General features: G+C 42.3%; 1 protein-coding gene across 4 annotated transcripts in view; it reads right to left on the bottom strand.

The window, feature by feature from the left end:
• TNNI3K (TNNI3 interacting kinase) overlaps window positions 1-15,820 on the bottom strand; it is a 167,986-nt gene that overhangs the window by 106,699 nt on the left and 45,467 nt on the right. For all 4 annotated transcript variants that reach the window (XM_075002559.1, XM_075002560.1, XM_075002557.1 and 1 more), the window contains exons 8-13: window positions 11,993-12,137; window positions 11,802-11,906; window positions 10,725-10,819; window positions 9,478-9,627; window positions 3,119-3,205; window positions 1,672-1,728 (exon numbers count right to left, since the gene is read on the bottom strand). In XM_075002559.1, coding sequence (XP_074858660.1) covers window positions 1,672-1,728; window positions 3,119-3,205; window positions 9,478-9,627; window positions 10,725-10,819; window positions 11,802-11,906; window positions 11,993-12,137 — 639 coding nt within the window. The remainder of the gene's footprint in view (window positions 1-1,671; window positions 1,729-3,118; window positions 3,206-9,477; window positions 9,628-10,724; window positions 10,820-11,801; window positions 11,907-11,992; window positions 12,138-15,820) is intronic.

Here is a 15,820-nt window from a genome sequence, read left to right as displayed (position 1 = left end):
GGGCTCTAAAGTCTTATCACTGATGAACACTGTCCCATAAGCATATTCTGTCTGGATCATGTGATTTTTGCACAAAATCCTTTACAGAAGGAATTCTCCGTTCTGTGCCTCTAGCACTCTCCACCAATCCTCTAGTTCGTATTTGTGATCACATCCTACTGTTTAATGACATCTGAAATCTGAACTCTTATATTGAACTGAATTCACACACCACACAATCCTAAACTCTTGATTCATGTGGTCTACAACAATGTGCTTATAAGAACCTAAATATAACATTTTAATATAGAATCCTAGTGCTGGAATAGACCTCAGGAGGTCATGAAGTCTAGTCCTCTGTCCAAAGCAGGACCAATCCTAACTAAATCATCCCATATGGGACTATGTCAAGCTGGGACTTAAAAACCTCTAGAGATGGAGATTCCACCACCCCTCTAGGTAACCAGTTCCAGTGCTTCACCACTCTCCTAGTGAAACAGCGTTTCCTAATATCTAACCTAGACCTCCTCTGCTGTAACTTGAGACCATTGCTCCTTGTTCTGCCATCTGTCCCTACTGAGAACAGCCTTTCTCCATCCTCTTTAGAAGCCCCCTTCAGGAAGTTGTAGGCTTCTATCAAATCACCCCTCACTTTTCTCTTCTGCAAACTAAATCAGCCCAAATTTCTCAGCTTCTCCTTGCAGGTCATGTGCTCCAGCCCCCTAATAATTTTTGTTGCCCTCTGCTGGACCCTGTCCAATGCATCCACATGCTTTCCATACTGGTGGGGGTTGGGGGGCACAGAACTGGATGCAATACTCCAGATGTGGCCTCACCAGTCCCAGATAAAGAGGAATAATAACTTCTCTTGATCTGCTGGAAATGCTCGTTCTAATACACATGCTTACATGCAAACACTATATGCATGTGAGTACACACAGCTCTAACATCTGAAATAGAAAATCAAAAGGATCTCTGCAAATGAAATACCTTTAAATATAAATATGCAGCTGAATTCTCTGGCTAATCTGCATCTACACAACATCTTTAATTTTTGGATAGCAACTCTATCACAAAATTATCCCCAAACATTTCACTGAAGATTCCAGTCTAATGTTTGCTTGCTCTGCATTCTTATATTTATATTTCTTTCATATCAATTCACGGTCACATATTTTTGTCAAAACAAGAGACTTTGGTTTGAATCCTTAGAAAAGTCAAAATCTCTGGAAATTTAAAAGTTTAAAGAAAACGAAGAAAAAAGGTGGGTGAGGCAACATCTTTTATTAGACCAACTTGTTCAGCTCTGTTTAAGTTCAGAAATGTACCTCTCTCACCAATTAAAGTTGGTCCAATGAACTATATTACCTCACCCACCTTACATCTCTAATATCTTGGGAACAACACAGCTACAACAATGCTGCATAAAAAGAAAATGAAGTAAGACTTCAGTAGTATGGCTTTGCTCCTGCCAGACACTGAACACCTCTGTCTCCACTAAAGTTAATAACTCAGAGTAAGTAAATTGCTTTCCAAAATGCTCCCATAGGAACACAGCTCCTGTTTAGTCACATTTTTTCACATTTCCAAATAAAAAAGCAGGTAAAATTGATCATGTGCATTATATTGAGGATGATAAACAACTTCAGCAACAGAATATAAACCTTGGTCCCCCCTCTGTCATTAAAATACCTTTTGTCATGCTTTTAATCTTCCCTAGAGGGGACGGAACAGACACGTAGGAACCATCTGAAATCAAAGAAGAAAATGAAGTATATGGACTTCTCTGAGGACAGCATAAATGCCTTTGCTGATAAAAGAAACGAGGCAATTTTTACTTAAAGAGTAGAGAAAATGTGGGCAAAAATATAATTTTAAAAATTCTGATGGGACTGTGAGCGAGTTTTCAAACACATATGCTCTATATGCTAGGCCAGATGCTTAGCAGGTGTATTGGCATAACTCCACCGGTGCCTATATTTGTAAGTGCTCAGCATCAACTGCTGGAGACAGATTCCCAAAACACTCACCAGCCAATCACTCACTCTTCTGACACTTCAGCCAGATGCTCAAGAGAGCTCAGTGCTCACCATGCATTGAGAATCGGACCACTTCTTTCAATGCCTAAATGGGAGCTGAGCTCCGTTTCAAGACCTGGCCTTAACTGGCGATGCTGAACTTTTAAAAATGTGACCCACACTACAGAGTGTATATTTAAGTACCAAGAGAGGGAACTCATGAAAAAGTCTGGCATTTATCTGCTGTGAGCAGATTTAATTTTGTTGTCTGCATGTGCTAGTAGCTTGCTGGAGTTGAAATACAAGGAGGTGTGCAAACTCAGCCCTTCAGAGACACGCTTGCCTCAGAAATACAGTATACCTATGCTAGAGTGCACTGTACTTGGACAATCCAGGCTTTCAGGGCCCAATATTAGTCCTATGTATATAAATGGGAATTTTTCATTCACTCACTAAGAGCAAATTCGTGCCCTAGGTGAGCTGTACGTCTGAGGAATCAAAGCAAGAATGCTTCATGTCTCATTTTATTTGCACATATTTTCTTAACACAATCTAAAACTTTTGTGAGCCCACCTGAGAGCTGTGATTAGCAAATTTACTTCCTGCTACTTATCATTTAGTTAGCAAAGGAAAGAAAGATTTTTGTAACAAAAAGAGTAATTAATTTTAGATACAGGGCAATTAGATAGCTAAAGATGTTAAAAAATATGAAGGATTGGGTTGAACAAGGAAACTTACTGCATGTCAGTAATCAAACAGACATCAAATGAAGAGAAAACAAAGAGAATGCCTAAACAAGAAATTAAATATGTAGAAAGGTATGTGTAATGATTATTAAGGAATGACTTTTATTTCAAAGCTCAGTTTTTATCTCAAACCAGTAACACAGAGGGACAACAGTATTCTAAGATAAAGGAGAAGTTTGGACACAAATCAGAGACACTCTGCACCTAAAAAAATAGGGACACTCATGCCATTAAACTACCTTCAAATTTAAACTTACTGTACCAGATAGGGCCTGATGCAAGCTCACAGATAGCAGGGGAAAGAGTATATTGGATTTCAATGGATTTCAGATCAGTTCCTTCACAATGTAAAGTAACTAGCTTATCAAACCATACCTCCTCCAGGTTGCGAATATTCATTACAAGGTGAGTCATCCTGGGGTCTTTTATAATGCTTCAGAAGGGTAACAATGCCATCATGTCCTAAAAAGCAGAAGAATGGATTTGTGTACTAAATATCACTATTCATTATTTACACATAAACAACGCTTCTGCTTATGGAAACATATCAATAAGGTATTCAGTGACTGCGATCAGAAATTAGGTAGGCTTTTGAATCAGGTGAACATGAGGAAAATCTGGATAAAAGTAAAAGTAATTTATACCACAGGCTGGCATGTCTGAATACGCTGCAAAAAGAAAAAAAAATGGCAGCAAGTCTGGGAGCATGGGTCAACTGTCAGGCTCATGGGTCTAAAAATAGTGGCATAGATATTCAGATTTTGACATAATCACCCTACTCCAAGTGATGAGACTTTCAGAGACTCACGATGCATCTTAAAATAGTCTCAGAGGGGTAGCCATGTTAGTCTGTAGCTTCTCAAAAAATAAGCAGTCCTGTAGCACCTTAAAGACTAATTTTTTGACTTGTTTTTTTGTCTTTTTTTTCAAACCACGCACCTTGAGATTTGTTAGGAAGTCATGAGAGTTTGCACTACAGAGCAACGGTTTCCACTCTACTTTTCAGGGGGAAAAGTCATGTTGAATTAAAGCTGGGGCCCAAGGTCTAGAACCTGAGGTGCTTGCAGCCTATGGTCTAGCCAAGACTACTTACCTACACTGCTATTTTTAGTCTTGTAGCTAGAGCCCACGTCACCTGCTGTTCTGGATTTGTTTGTTTTTCGTTATGGCAGTGTAGACATAGCCATGGAAACTATACTGATAAATCGCAGTATGAAATCCAAATGTAAAAGATGGGAATAATCTTCATTGAAGTCAATGGGGAAAAAGCAAACACTGAAAATATTTCAGCTACTCAAGCCACAGTACCCAAAACCTTCTCTGTTTTGTTTTGGGAATATTTGTCACTCTGTTTCACCAAGGAACAAATTAGTCAGACTTTTATAGTCTCAGTCTCTTGGAGGCTTTGGAGATCAAACAAACCCCTTAACACTTCAAAGTGAAGCATGGGGTTGCATTTGGTACACCTAGATCACTCACTTTACCAGTTATCAGAATGCTCTTTTAAAAGGAGGAATTCCTTATTCTTTTGAGGTTTTTTGCGCGGTTAATTAGATGAATTTTCAACATATTATTTTTAATGCTTCTAGGGGACCTCAGAATCCCCTCCCTATTATTTCATTTTTCCCCAGTACAATGGAAAACTGTATCATGGGTTCTCACTCCAGGCATCAGCCAGGGCTGCTGTTTGCCTCCCACAAAGAGGAGAGTAGAAACAAGAGAGACATTCAGAATGAGATTGTGATGGAGTACTCACATACCAAAGGCTACCTTGCAGTCGAACAGCTCTCCTGGCTGTGTTTACTTGGAAATGTTTTAACTCCCAGCCAACCCAGTGGCACAATTTGCAGCCATTTTCTTAGGGATATACTTTAGTAATAGCTTAATGAGTGCAAGCATCCTGGCTCATAATAAGCATGAACCTGCCAAGGAAATGCCAGTAAACTTGCAAGCACTGAAAGGCTTCTTCACTAGAGTTCAAGAGTGCTGAAGATTGCTAGAGTCAGTTTTTCTGTCTCCTGAGATGATCCCTGGGATTTAACTAGGGAACTGACATGACACTACTTTTGTCCAATATTGGTTAGTATTTTAATATAGTCGTTGAGAAAGTAAAAAATTTTGCTTGGGGCAAATCTTATGGAGCGCTATCAGGAACTAATTAATCAAGACAGCCTACAACCTGGTGATTGATGATGTGATGTTGCTTATAACCTCAGCTATTGCATCTCTTCATCTACTCCAATTGAAATACAGGTTGCAGCTCTATGGTCTGGACCCTTGGGACCAGAGCTGTCCTGGACCAGGGATTTTGTTGGACCAGGGGAGGTCAATGTTCTCCAGGACCTCCTCCCAGCTGCCAGTGCACTCCTAGCTACCAGTCCCAGCCACTTCCTGGACACCATCTGCAGCTTTCTGGCCCTGGCCACCTGGCTGCTGGCTTACAATTCCTGGCCTTGGACTATGGGCCACTCACTTTCCAGCCCTGGTCCCCACTCTCCAGCCCTGACTTCCTAGCCCCGGGCCAGCAGCTTCCCAGCTCCGGCCATAGCCCTCTGCTCCCTACTGCAGCTTCCTGGCCATGGCCATGGCTCCTTAGCCACTGCCAGTCCCCCTGTTGCTGGCCCAGCTATGTCTGCCCAGCCCAGGCCGAGGCTTCCAGCCACCGGACTCTGAGCTGGTCCCTGCTCCCAACCTCTGGAGCTCTCCGGTCCAGCAACATCCATGCCATGCCAGACCAAGGAAGTTACTGACCAGAAAGAGTCCCACATTTCAGAGGTTCGACCTGTACCTATAATTTGAAGTGATTGACTGTATGCAAATATTCATTTGAAACCTTGGTCATACTTCACGTAAATCTCTTTCATTCAGCAACCAAGGGAAATGGGGTTAAAGATTTTCCAGGGCAGGATTGGCACTGTGGGGTGAGGACATGAGAGGGATGGAGGTGAGGGGCTCTCCTGGTGCCCATCTCCTGGGAAACATCCCCTGCTGCTATGGGAACATCGGGAAAGAGACTCATGAGAAGTGCAGTGCTGTGCTGCAATTCCTCCAGCTGGGGGAGAGGGGAAGGGAGAATGGCAGTGGCAGGGCACAGAGCCACTTCCTTCTCCCCCTGCCGGGGTCTATGCCATGGATGTTCCCAGATCAAGGACACTTAGAGTACAGAGGTTCAAGTGTATTATCGAAGTGGAATTGAGGAAAATGACAATAGATTATTATTTACTCTGCAGAAAGGTTAACTGAACACTCGTCACCTTAATAATTTGGTTATAGTGACACTATAGTAAGTCAAAGAAATAATGGCAGCTAAGGGCACATGTAAAAAGACACCAGGCAGGCTAGGACTACTCTGATTCATTTAATTTAGGATCATATGCAAGGGTCCTGCTGATTCATCCTGTGGTCAGGTGCTGGGACCAGAGAACCTCTGCTGACCCTCCTGACTATGACTGTTAGTTCCAACCAAGGAAAATAAATGTGCTCCAGTGTTGCTTGAACACAGAAGAATTCAGGAACAAGAGTGTGATTCTAAAGCCTGCGTGCATCCAGCTCAGAAACTGCTCAGACTGAGGTTTATGCTTTGATGCTTTTTAAAGTAACGTAAAGGCAAGAAAGTGGGTGAATCTGGACCAGGTTCAATGTATATTAGGAGGAGCATTGCAAAAGCACCTGCTTACACTGTGCCTCTAGAATTCATTGACATTCTGGGGCCAAGGTGATAGCAGCTCTTCTTTTGTGATTTTGATAAATTCATGAGACTGTTCCTGTGGATGCCAAAGTCTGTTTCACCACAAATACGATGTCCGTTGTATTTTGTGCAGATGTTCATGGTTCATTTTCTTCTGTAAAAATCATCAAAACAGCAAAAATTTCAGGACTTCCCAAAGTCACAGCGCAGAGCAGGACAAAAAGGAGGTACTGCACCTATGTCTTCATACAGAAATCTTTTGACCTCCTCTATAGTTACCCTCAGAGTAAAGTAAAAATCTATTGTCCCCTTGATCTCTGGACACAGCTACCATTGATATCAACAGGAGTGCTGTACACAGAAAAGGAGGAGAAAAAGAAAATGCCCTAAAGTGTTTTCTCTGTTCCTGAAATCACAGTATATATCTACACTGAGGGAAACATGCTTGGGAGCCAAAAGATCCATCATTATTTTGTAGCTGTTATGTTTATTCAAATAGTACTTTAATAACATATGTTAAATTATTTGATTAATTTTGGTTGGTCTGTAAAACTGCTGTGTCTTCCTTGGTCATTCTAGTCGTGGGACAACTTACTGACTGGTCTTTGAATTAGAGCTGGGCAAAAATTTTTGACAGACTTTTCGGTGAAAAATGTAAACTCAGAGACTCCAATCATTTTGAGAATTCATGACAATATTGCTGAATTTATTTATTAAAACACAAAACCACTCCTTCCATAACCTAAAAAAAGTCCAAAATGTTTCCTCAATTCCTGAACAAAATATTTTGTTTTTTTTTTAATTCAAACACATTTTGTTTAGAACATTTCTTTTGATTATATTTTAAATGTTGAAAAATCCTCAAAAGTGAGAAAAAAAATTTGTTAGAACTAAAATGGCAGGGGCTTTGAAGCAACATGGTAGGTTTGTTTTGTTTTGTTTTTTGTTGCGTTTCATTTTTAATTGATTGTAATTTTCCTTTTAGAGTTTACCTAAAATGTTTATGTTTCGATTTTGCAGAATTCACAGGGAGCTGAAAAATTGATTATTCTCTCAGCTCTTATTTCTACATATTGATTGCGCAGAGGTGGCAAAAAAAGCCTGGGGTCATGCATGGAAGAGCACGAGGGCTGATCTACACAGGGAAGTTAGTATGCAGTAAGCTGATGTGTGAATTCAAAGAGCACTAGCTTCTCCTCCCAAACTCCCCATGTGGACACATTTCTTGTATGCCCTTGGGCAGAACAGATTACTTTGCTTCCAAATTGCAGCAGACTACTACACACTAAAAACTTGCCTACATCATGAATTACCAAGCACTATCAAGGATGTACATTTTCGTGTTCATGAGTGTATCAAGCACTAAGGCCAGGGCTCCATTACTCAGTCATTCAGAAATAACAGCAGTTATTTTGAAATAACTGAGCTGCTGTCTAGACTGTGGCCACACTATTTTGAAATAATTTCAAAATAGCAGATGTCTTATACTGAAATTAGTAAACCTCAGAGGCTACGGCTACACTACATTCCCCTTTCAGAGGAAGAATACGAATGAGGGAGATTAAAAGGCAAATGAAGCACTAATTTACAAATCTCACACCTCATTTGCATAATCTTGTGTGAACTCATTTCAGGAAGAGACTTTTCCAAAACCAAAAACAGCCATGTATGTGGAGTTCCTTCAGGAAAAAAAGAAACCCTGTTTTTGTAAGAACCCTTCTTCCTCTTTTGTTTCAGGAAGAAGGGTTCTTTCGAAAACATTTTTTTTCTTTTTCTAAAGGAACCCTGTCTACACAGGTGTCTTTGCTTTCAGAAAAGCTTCTTCCTGAAATGAGACTGCGTGACATTATGTAAATGAGACATGAGATTTGTAAATCACCACTCCATTTGCATTTTCAAGCGCATTCTTTTACATTCTTCCTCTGAAAGGGGAACATACTGTAGCTGCAGCCACAAAGAGAGGAATAATGTCTATTTCAAAATTGCTTGTTTGAAATAGGCGCTATTGAGACATGGAATAGCGCTATTTCGAAATAAGCCATAATGGGCTCCAATGGCCCTATTTTGAAATAGTGCTATTGACCCCGAAATGCTACCTTGAGATATCTGGGTGTTATTTCGAAAGGTATTTGGTGTGTGGTTGTTTTATTTCAAAATAAGATATTTCAAAATAGCTGTTTGGAAATATCTTATTTTGAAATTGGTCTGCAGTGTAGCCTTGGCCTAACTGTCCATGTGGGCCCTGTTACATGCTCCTCCCTGGTGCATGTTGATGTAGTCCCACTTCATACACTATTACATCAATGTGCACAAGCAACCTTTTACTGGATACCAGCAAGGTATGCACCGATGGTGTGTGACACACTGGTGTAAACTACAGTTTACACTCCAGCTGGTGTGCACTGATGCATCATGTAGACAAACACTTTGACAGGCTTAGTGAGCGGTAAGAGCGCTCGGGGCAGGAGACAGGGGCACAAGCATTCTTACACATGCAGCTCCCAACCCAACAATGGTTGTGCATAGCTGGAAACATTTTCAGCAAGAAACAAAGGTTTTGGGTTGAATAGGAAAATGAAAGAGATGCAGGCCCCAAATCTGACACGTTACTGAGGCAATTTCTATGAGACACAAACAGGAATGTATGGTAGTACTGAAAGTCCTCTTCTTGGTGGAAATAAAGGATTGCTCTGTTGTAATGCACTGCTTCTTACAATTCCTTCTCCCTCCACAAAACACAAACTGATATCTATAGAAAATAGGCAGAAATTGCATTTCTAAACAGTCTTTCTGAAAAATATATTTCTTTAATTTTAGCAGGACATTTTTGCAGCAAAGATTGTGTGGGGCCAAGGTGATGTTTAGCAGCCTAGAATATGCAAAAAGATAAATTCCAGCCTTAGTTTTCATAATCCTTGAAGCCAGAAACTGGTATGTAGATAGCAGGAGCTCCCAATCTACAGGGGTTACAGGGTTATTTTGTACTATTATCTTCTACCCGTGGTGTTCCTATGTATTTGCAGCAGAAAGTGGAGAATTGAAATACCTTTCTCATAAGCCCACATCAAACAGGTCTGCTCATCTTTTTCTCCACTAGACCTGCTGGGATCACAGGCTACCAGATTCATATCAGCTCCATTATCCAGCAAAAACTGTACTAGACGAATGTGACCATGGTAGCAAGCAGAGTGTAATCCTAGAACATTAGAAAAGAAAGAACAGTCACTGTGGTAAGCACAACTGCTGTAACATAATTGGACTTGTAGAAATCGCTATAAAACTGGAACCGATTTTCTTGAGAAAGGAATATATTATCAGACAAAAGACGGTGCAATGTAAGAACAGAGCCAATCTCTTGTGTGCCTTATGGTACATGTCAGTGCTTATTTTACTATTCACTACCACAAACACAGGTTAGCAACTGGAAACAGATGTAAAGACAAACAGAAAATGGGCTCCCTCACCCTCTGGTTTGAGCAGGGCTCCTTCCCTGTTGTTTATCTTCACTAATTCCCCACCTATTTAGCTTTCTCTAAGCACTTCACAACCTCTCTGCTTACATATCTGTCCCCAAACCCCATTCAGCCAACTTTCTCTCAGGACTGACACTTCCAGCTCCCTACACTGCTGCCCTCTTTGCACCCTCTTCCATGTCACCATGCTTAGTTGGAACCAACGTTCCCTCTAATCATTTCCACTCATGTGCAGAATAAAGTTTGTTATGTAGACCAAAGTGAGTATGCACCACCAGGAGAAACACAAACCTAGCTGTGGGCATTCTGCTACTCATCTGGGCAGTGCTGGAATCTCTCCTGAAGGGTCCCATACGTGCACAGCTTATAGGGAACATGGGTTGGAACAGCTGCACAATAATGTACTACTCTCCATCAAACAGTGCAAAAAATTTATGGGAACCCACTTGTTATATGAAGTGCACTACTTATAAAGATCACATGCTGCTTTGTGTTTGGTCACTGTAATGTACTTGCTTATGTCTTTCAGGTAAAATACCTAACTGAGCACCTGTTGCCTTCAGTGGGAGTTGAGAATGCTCAGCCCATTGCAGAATTGGGTACTTGGTGTGCTAGACTGGAATTTTCAAAGGCAGCCAAGAGTATGAAAATCCCTCTTAAATCCAGCGGGACCTAATGCCTACGGGTAGGCACCTTTGGAAATCCCAGCCTAACTACTTCAGGCTTGGAAATGTGTTCCCTGATTAGTACATTTTACTTGTTAAAAAGTTTGGTGTTATCTGTATGTACAAATGGTAAATCATGGTCCTCACAACCATACCTGTATGGCCGTCTCTTCCTTGATGATTGATGCTTAAAACATTCTGGTCAAGAAGAAATTTTACAAGTTCTATGTTCTTCCCATAGGTACAGGCACTGCAACAAATAAATAAGAAAATGAAAAAGAATTCCCCATTCCCAAGAAACAGCAAAATTGACTTTGCTTACCTAAAGAGAGTTGCATTGACATAAACCCATGCAACGGTCTTGAGAATCTACATGTGCAAATGCAGTGTTTATCTACCAAAACAAATACATGATGAACCTCTCTTATCTGGAACTTTCTTGTTCATCAACATCCGTAATCTGGCATGATTTTAGTTAGCTAGATGATCACTTATCATGGGTGTGGACAAGTTCCCCATTCTCTGATAAAGTTTGTTTACAGCCAGCTGTCCTAGCTCTCAGTGTTCTGTGCTAATATGTCTTCTAAGAGCCCAGTAAGCAGTGGAAGTTGGTAATGTGCTAGAAAACATTGACCTTTTGTCATCTAGCAAATTCTTCGTTTGGCATTGGTCAGGTCCCAAGAGTACTGGATGAGAGAGGTTCAAACTGATTTTGCTTTCCTGGTACAATGGAAACATTCTGAATATCCCAGTGCCAATATCAGACACAACTGTGCAAAAATTATTGGGTCTGTTCTGTTCATGCTTTTAAAGAACTTTTTACATTTTCATAAAATTGAAGACAAAAGTATTTGGAACAAAATTTTACACAACTTTTGCTGTGCTACTTTGTGAGATAAAAAGTATGGAGGCCAGGTGCATTCTGGGTATAATGTGGTCCAAGCTTAGATTTCCTTTGATCAGAAAAAGGAAAAGAAGCAGTGCTTTATACAGCTGTTGACAAACTGTCAATATTGCATCTGATATTAGCATCTGGTTCTATTCTTTTCTTCTTCTCTGCTATCTGTGGGATGGCACCTACTTTTAAGTATTCCTTCTCCCTCAGACATGAGTCTAGCATTCACAGCTTACTGCAGTCCTAATCCTGCTTAGATTCCAATGATTGCTACAGCCAGTTTTGCATGCATCTATGAGTAGAATTCTATGGACAATGGTGTGTAAAATGTCCTTACCTGTGGAAAGCTGTTTCACTGAATATATTTTCTTTAGTCAAGCTTTCTGTTCCTGACAGATGGATTATTTCCTTGACAACCTCAATTTTTCCACTGTAACAAGCACTGAAGACAAAGTCAGCAGACAGTTACTGATAATGCTATGAACGACACCACTGCAATGCAAAGCAAAGCTTCCATGCGTTACTCACAGGTGCAAAGGTGTGTCTCCATAAATATTGGCCACATGGGGCTGAACTTCAAAATTACTTTGGAGTAGGAACTTCACTATTTCGTGGTGACCAAATCGAGAGCAGAAGTGTAGAGGAACATGGTCTTCATTGTCCTGAGCATTCACTGTCATTTGAACAAGATAGAGGAAAGTAAACTGTTTACATTGACTGTAAATGTTTTGGGTGGGTGGGAGGGTGGGTGGGGGAGAGGCACGGGGGGAGAGAAAGGAAGTTTACACATGTGCACTATGAAATCCCAAGATAAAATATGATGAAATTGAAATAATTGATGAAATATGTATGAGCCTGCTGCACCAAAGTTAATGGGAACTTTTCCATTGATTCAATACATGACATATCAGACCATGTAATTTGACACTGTTCATAATAAATGGCCAAAGCTAGTATTTTGTAATTATTCAGGATATAATTAGTTATTGCCACAGAAGATTTACAGAATGTTTCAATAAAGTTTTCAGTGAAGAAAAGTGGGAGGTGTGAATGAATGAATGAATGACCCTCAGAAAGTGGATTGCTGCCGGTGTATTAAGAGTGTGGAACAAAACTATGATCCAAAGACAATAAGCATAAGGAAAAAAACACCAAGGCTACGTCTACACGTGCAGCCAACATCGAAATAGGCTATTTCGATGAATAACGTCTACACGTCCTCCAGGGCCGGCAACGTCGATGTTCAACTTCGACGTTGCTCAGCCCAACATCGAAATAGGCGCAGTGAGGGAACGTCTACACGTCAAAGTAGCACACATCGAAATAGGGATGCCAGGCACAGCTGCAGACAGGGTCACAGGGCGGACTCAACAGCCAGCCGCTCCCTTAAAGGGCCCCTCCCAGACACAGTTGCACTAAACAACACAAGATACACAGAGCTGACAACTGGTTGCAGACCCTGTGCCTGCAGCATAGATCCCCAGCTGCCGCAGAAGCAGCCAGAAGCCCTGGGCTAAGGGCTGCTGCCCACGGTGACCATAGAGCCCCGCAGGGGCTGGAGAGAGAGCATCTCTCAACCCCCCAGCTGATGGCCGCCATGGAGGACCCAGCAATTTCGACATTGCGGGACGCGGATCGTCTACACGGTCCCTACTTCGACGTTGAACGTCGAAGTAGGGCGCTATTCCTATCTCCTCATGAGGTTAGCGACTTCGACGTCTCGCCGCCTAACGTCGAAGTTAACTTCGAAATAGCGCCCGACGTGTGTAGACGCGACGGGCGCTATTTTGAAGTTGGTGCCGCTACTTCGAAGTAGCTTGCACGTGTAGACGCAGCTCAAGTGGAACAAAACTCATTCACTTAAAAAAAATCAGGAAGAAAATCTTTCATTGCTGTTCTCTGGGGTGGAAAACCAGAGCTGTTTTTAAAGAATATATTAGGATTCTTCAGTGCCAGCATTAGAACCATGGAACCAGGAGCATTCACAGAGTGACAGAATAATATCAACAGAGAAGTACAGGAAACACAAGTAAGAATATAATGTTTCATGTGTTGGTGTTTGGGGCTTTCTGGCTGTGGCTGTGGTATTTTTCTGCTCTGTGTTGTGTTTTTTTTTCCCCTCCTGCCTGCCCCCCACCCCCACGGAGGGTGGACTGGGACTGGCAGTTGGAAACTGTTGGCTTCTAAATAAGCTTGATATCTAGAAGCCTCTGCTGATTGGCTGAGCCTCAGTAAGGGGAGGGACTTAGAGGGAGTTCAGGGCTTTATAAAGCAGTGTCCAGGCAAACAGGTGAGCTTATGAACAGGTGACTGCAAACAGGGAGTTTAGAGAGGGAGTTAACAGGGGACTGCAAACAGGGAGTTTAGAGAGGGAGTTTGGAAGGGGCCAGAGACCCTTGCCTTTCTTTTAAATCCCTGTTCTAGGATGGCAGGCATGGATAGTCACAGGTCAGCTGTTTGTACCTGCTTGGGATGCACCATGTGTGCCTTCCTTCCCGAGGAAAGAAGGGATTTTTTCTGCACTAAGTGCAAACTGGTCTCCATTTCAGAAGAAAAGATTAGAGGACTGGAGGCTCAGGTGTCAACTCTATGCTCAATCAGGGAGGATGAAGATTTCCGTGACAGAAGGGAGCGTTTAATCTTGCAAGCAAGGCAGGCGGAAGAAAAGGGGAAGGTGGTAGGGGATGAAGCAGGCAACTGGCAGCATGTAAGTTCGAGATGAAAAAGAAGGCTGGTACAGAAGTCTCTCATCAATCTAGAGATAAATAATTGCTTTCAGGCTCTCTCCACCGGTTCTGTGGTGGTGAATGCTTTGGAAGGAGCCTCACAAGGAAAAAATTGGAAGGGAACTGCTTCTACTGCAAGACATGGGATGTGTAATCCTAGGGGTAGGAGTTCAATGACCACCACCCTCATAAGAAAAAGATAGGTCGTGGTGTCTGGGGACTCCCTCCTAAGAGGGACTGAACCATCCATCTGCTGACCGGACCTGGAATCTTGTGAGCTGTGCTGTTTACCCAGAGCTCGAATTCAGGATGTGACTGAGAGACTTACAAAACTGCTCAAGCCTTCAGAATACCACCCCATCCTACTTCTGCATGTGGGAACTAACGATACGGCCAAGAATGACCTTGAGCAGGTTACTACGGATTATGTGGTGCTGGGAAGAAGGGTCAAAGAATTTGGAGCTCAAGTGGTGTTCTTGTCCATCCTTCCTGTCGAAGGGAAAGGGCTAGGTAGGGACCGTCGAATTGAGGAAGTAAATGCACGATTACGCAGGTGGTGTCGGAGAGAGGGCCTTGGATTCTTCGATCATGGGACGCTGTTCCAGGCACAAGAATTATTGGGAAGAGATGGGGTCCACCTAACCAAGCGTGGAAGGAGCATTTTTGCAAGTAGGCTTACAAACTTAGTGAGGAGAGCTTTAAACTAGGTTTGCTGGGGGATGGTGACCGAAATCCTGTGGGGAGAAAGGAACTTGGAGGCTGGGAAGAAATGCAAAGAGGAACATATAACAAAAGTGGACCCCTCATTCGAGTAGGGAGGGCGGGGAGATCGACTGATTATCTAAGGTGTTTGTACACGAATGCTGGAAGCCTGGGTAACAAGCAGGAGGAATTAGAAGCCCTGGCACAGTCCAAGAACTATGACCTGATTGGGATAACAGAAACTTGGTGGGATGACTCTCATGACTGGAGTGCTGTCATGAAAGGGTATAAACTGTTCAGGAAGAACGGGCAAGGGAGAAAAGGAGGAGGAGTTGCACCGTATGTAAGAGAGCCCTATGATTGCTTGGAACTCCAGTACATAGAGTTAACAAAGCCTGTTGAGAATCTGTGGGTCAAGCTTACTTGTGTAGACCGCACTGGAGATGTGGTGTTGGTGTCTGCTACAGGCCACCAAATCAGGATGATGAGGTAGATGAGGCTTTTTTTGGACAACTGAGAGAAGTTTCCAGATCACAGGCTCTCGTTATCGTGGGGGACTTCAATTATCCTGACATCTGTTGGGAGACCAATAAGGCAGTACACAAGCAGTCCAGGAAGTTTCTGGAGAATGTTGGGGACCACTTCATGGTACAAGTGCTGAAGGACCCGACCAGAGGTTGTGCGCGGCTCGACCTGCTGCTTACAAACAGGGAGGAACTAATAGGGAAGGTACAGGTGGGTGACAACCTGGGAAGCAGTGATCATGAGATGGTAGACTTCAGGATCCTGACCAAACGAAGGAAAGAGTAGTAAATAACACACCTTGGACTTCAGAAAAGCAGACTTTGACTCCTTCAGGAACCTGATGGGCAGAATCCCCTGGGATGCTACCATGAAGGGAAAAGGAGTCCAGGAAAACTGGCAGTAT

The sequence above is a fragment of the Carettochelys insculpta genome, chromosome 9, assembly GCF_033958435.1.
Source record: "Carettochelys insculpta isolate YL-2023 chromosome 9, ASM3395843v1, whole genome shotgun sequence".
Taxonomy (NCBI): Eukaryota; Metazoa; Chordata; order Testudines; family Carettochelyidae; genus Carettochelys; species Carettochelys insculpta.
This window is presented reverse-complemented; position numbering and strand designations above follow the sequence as displayed.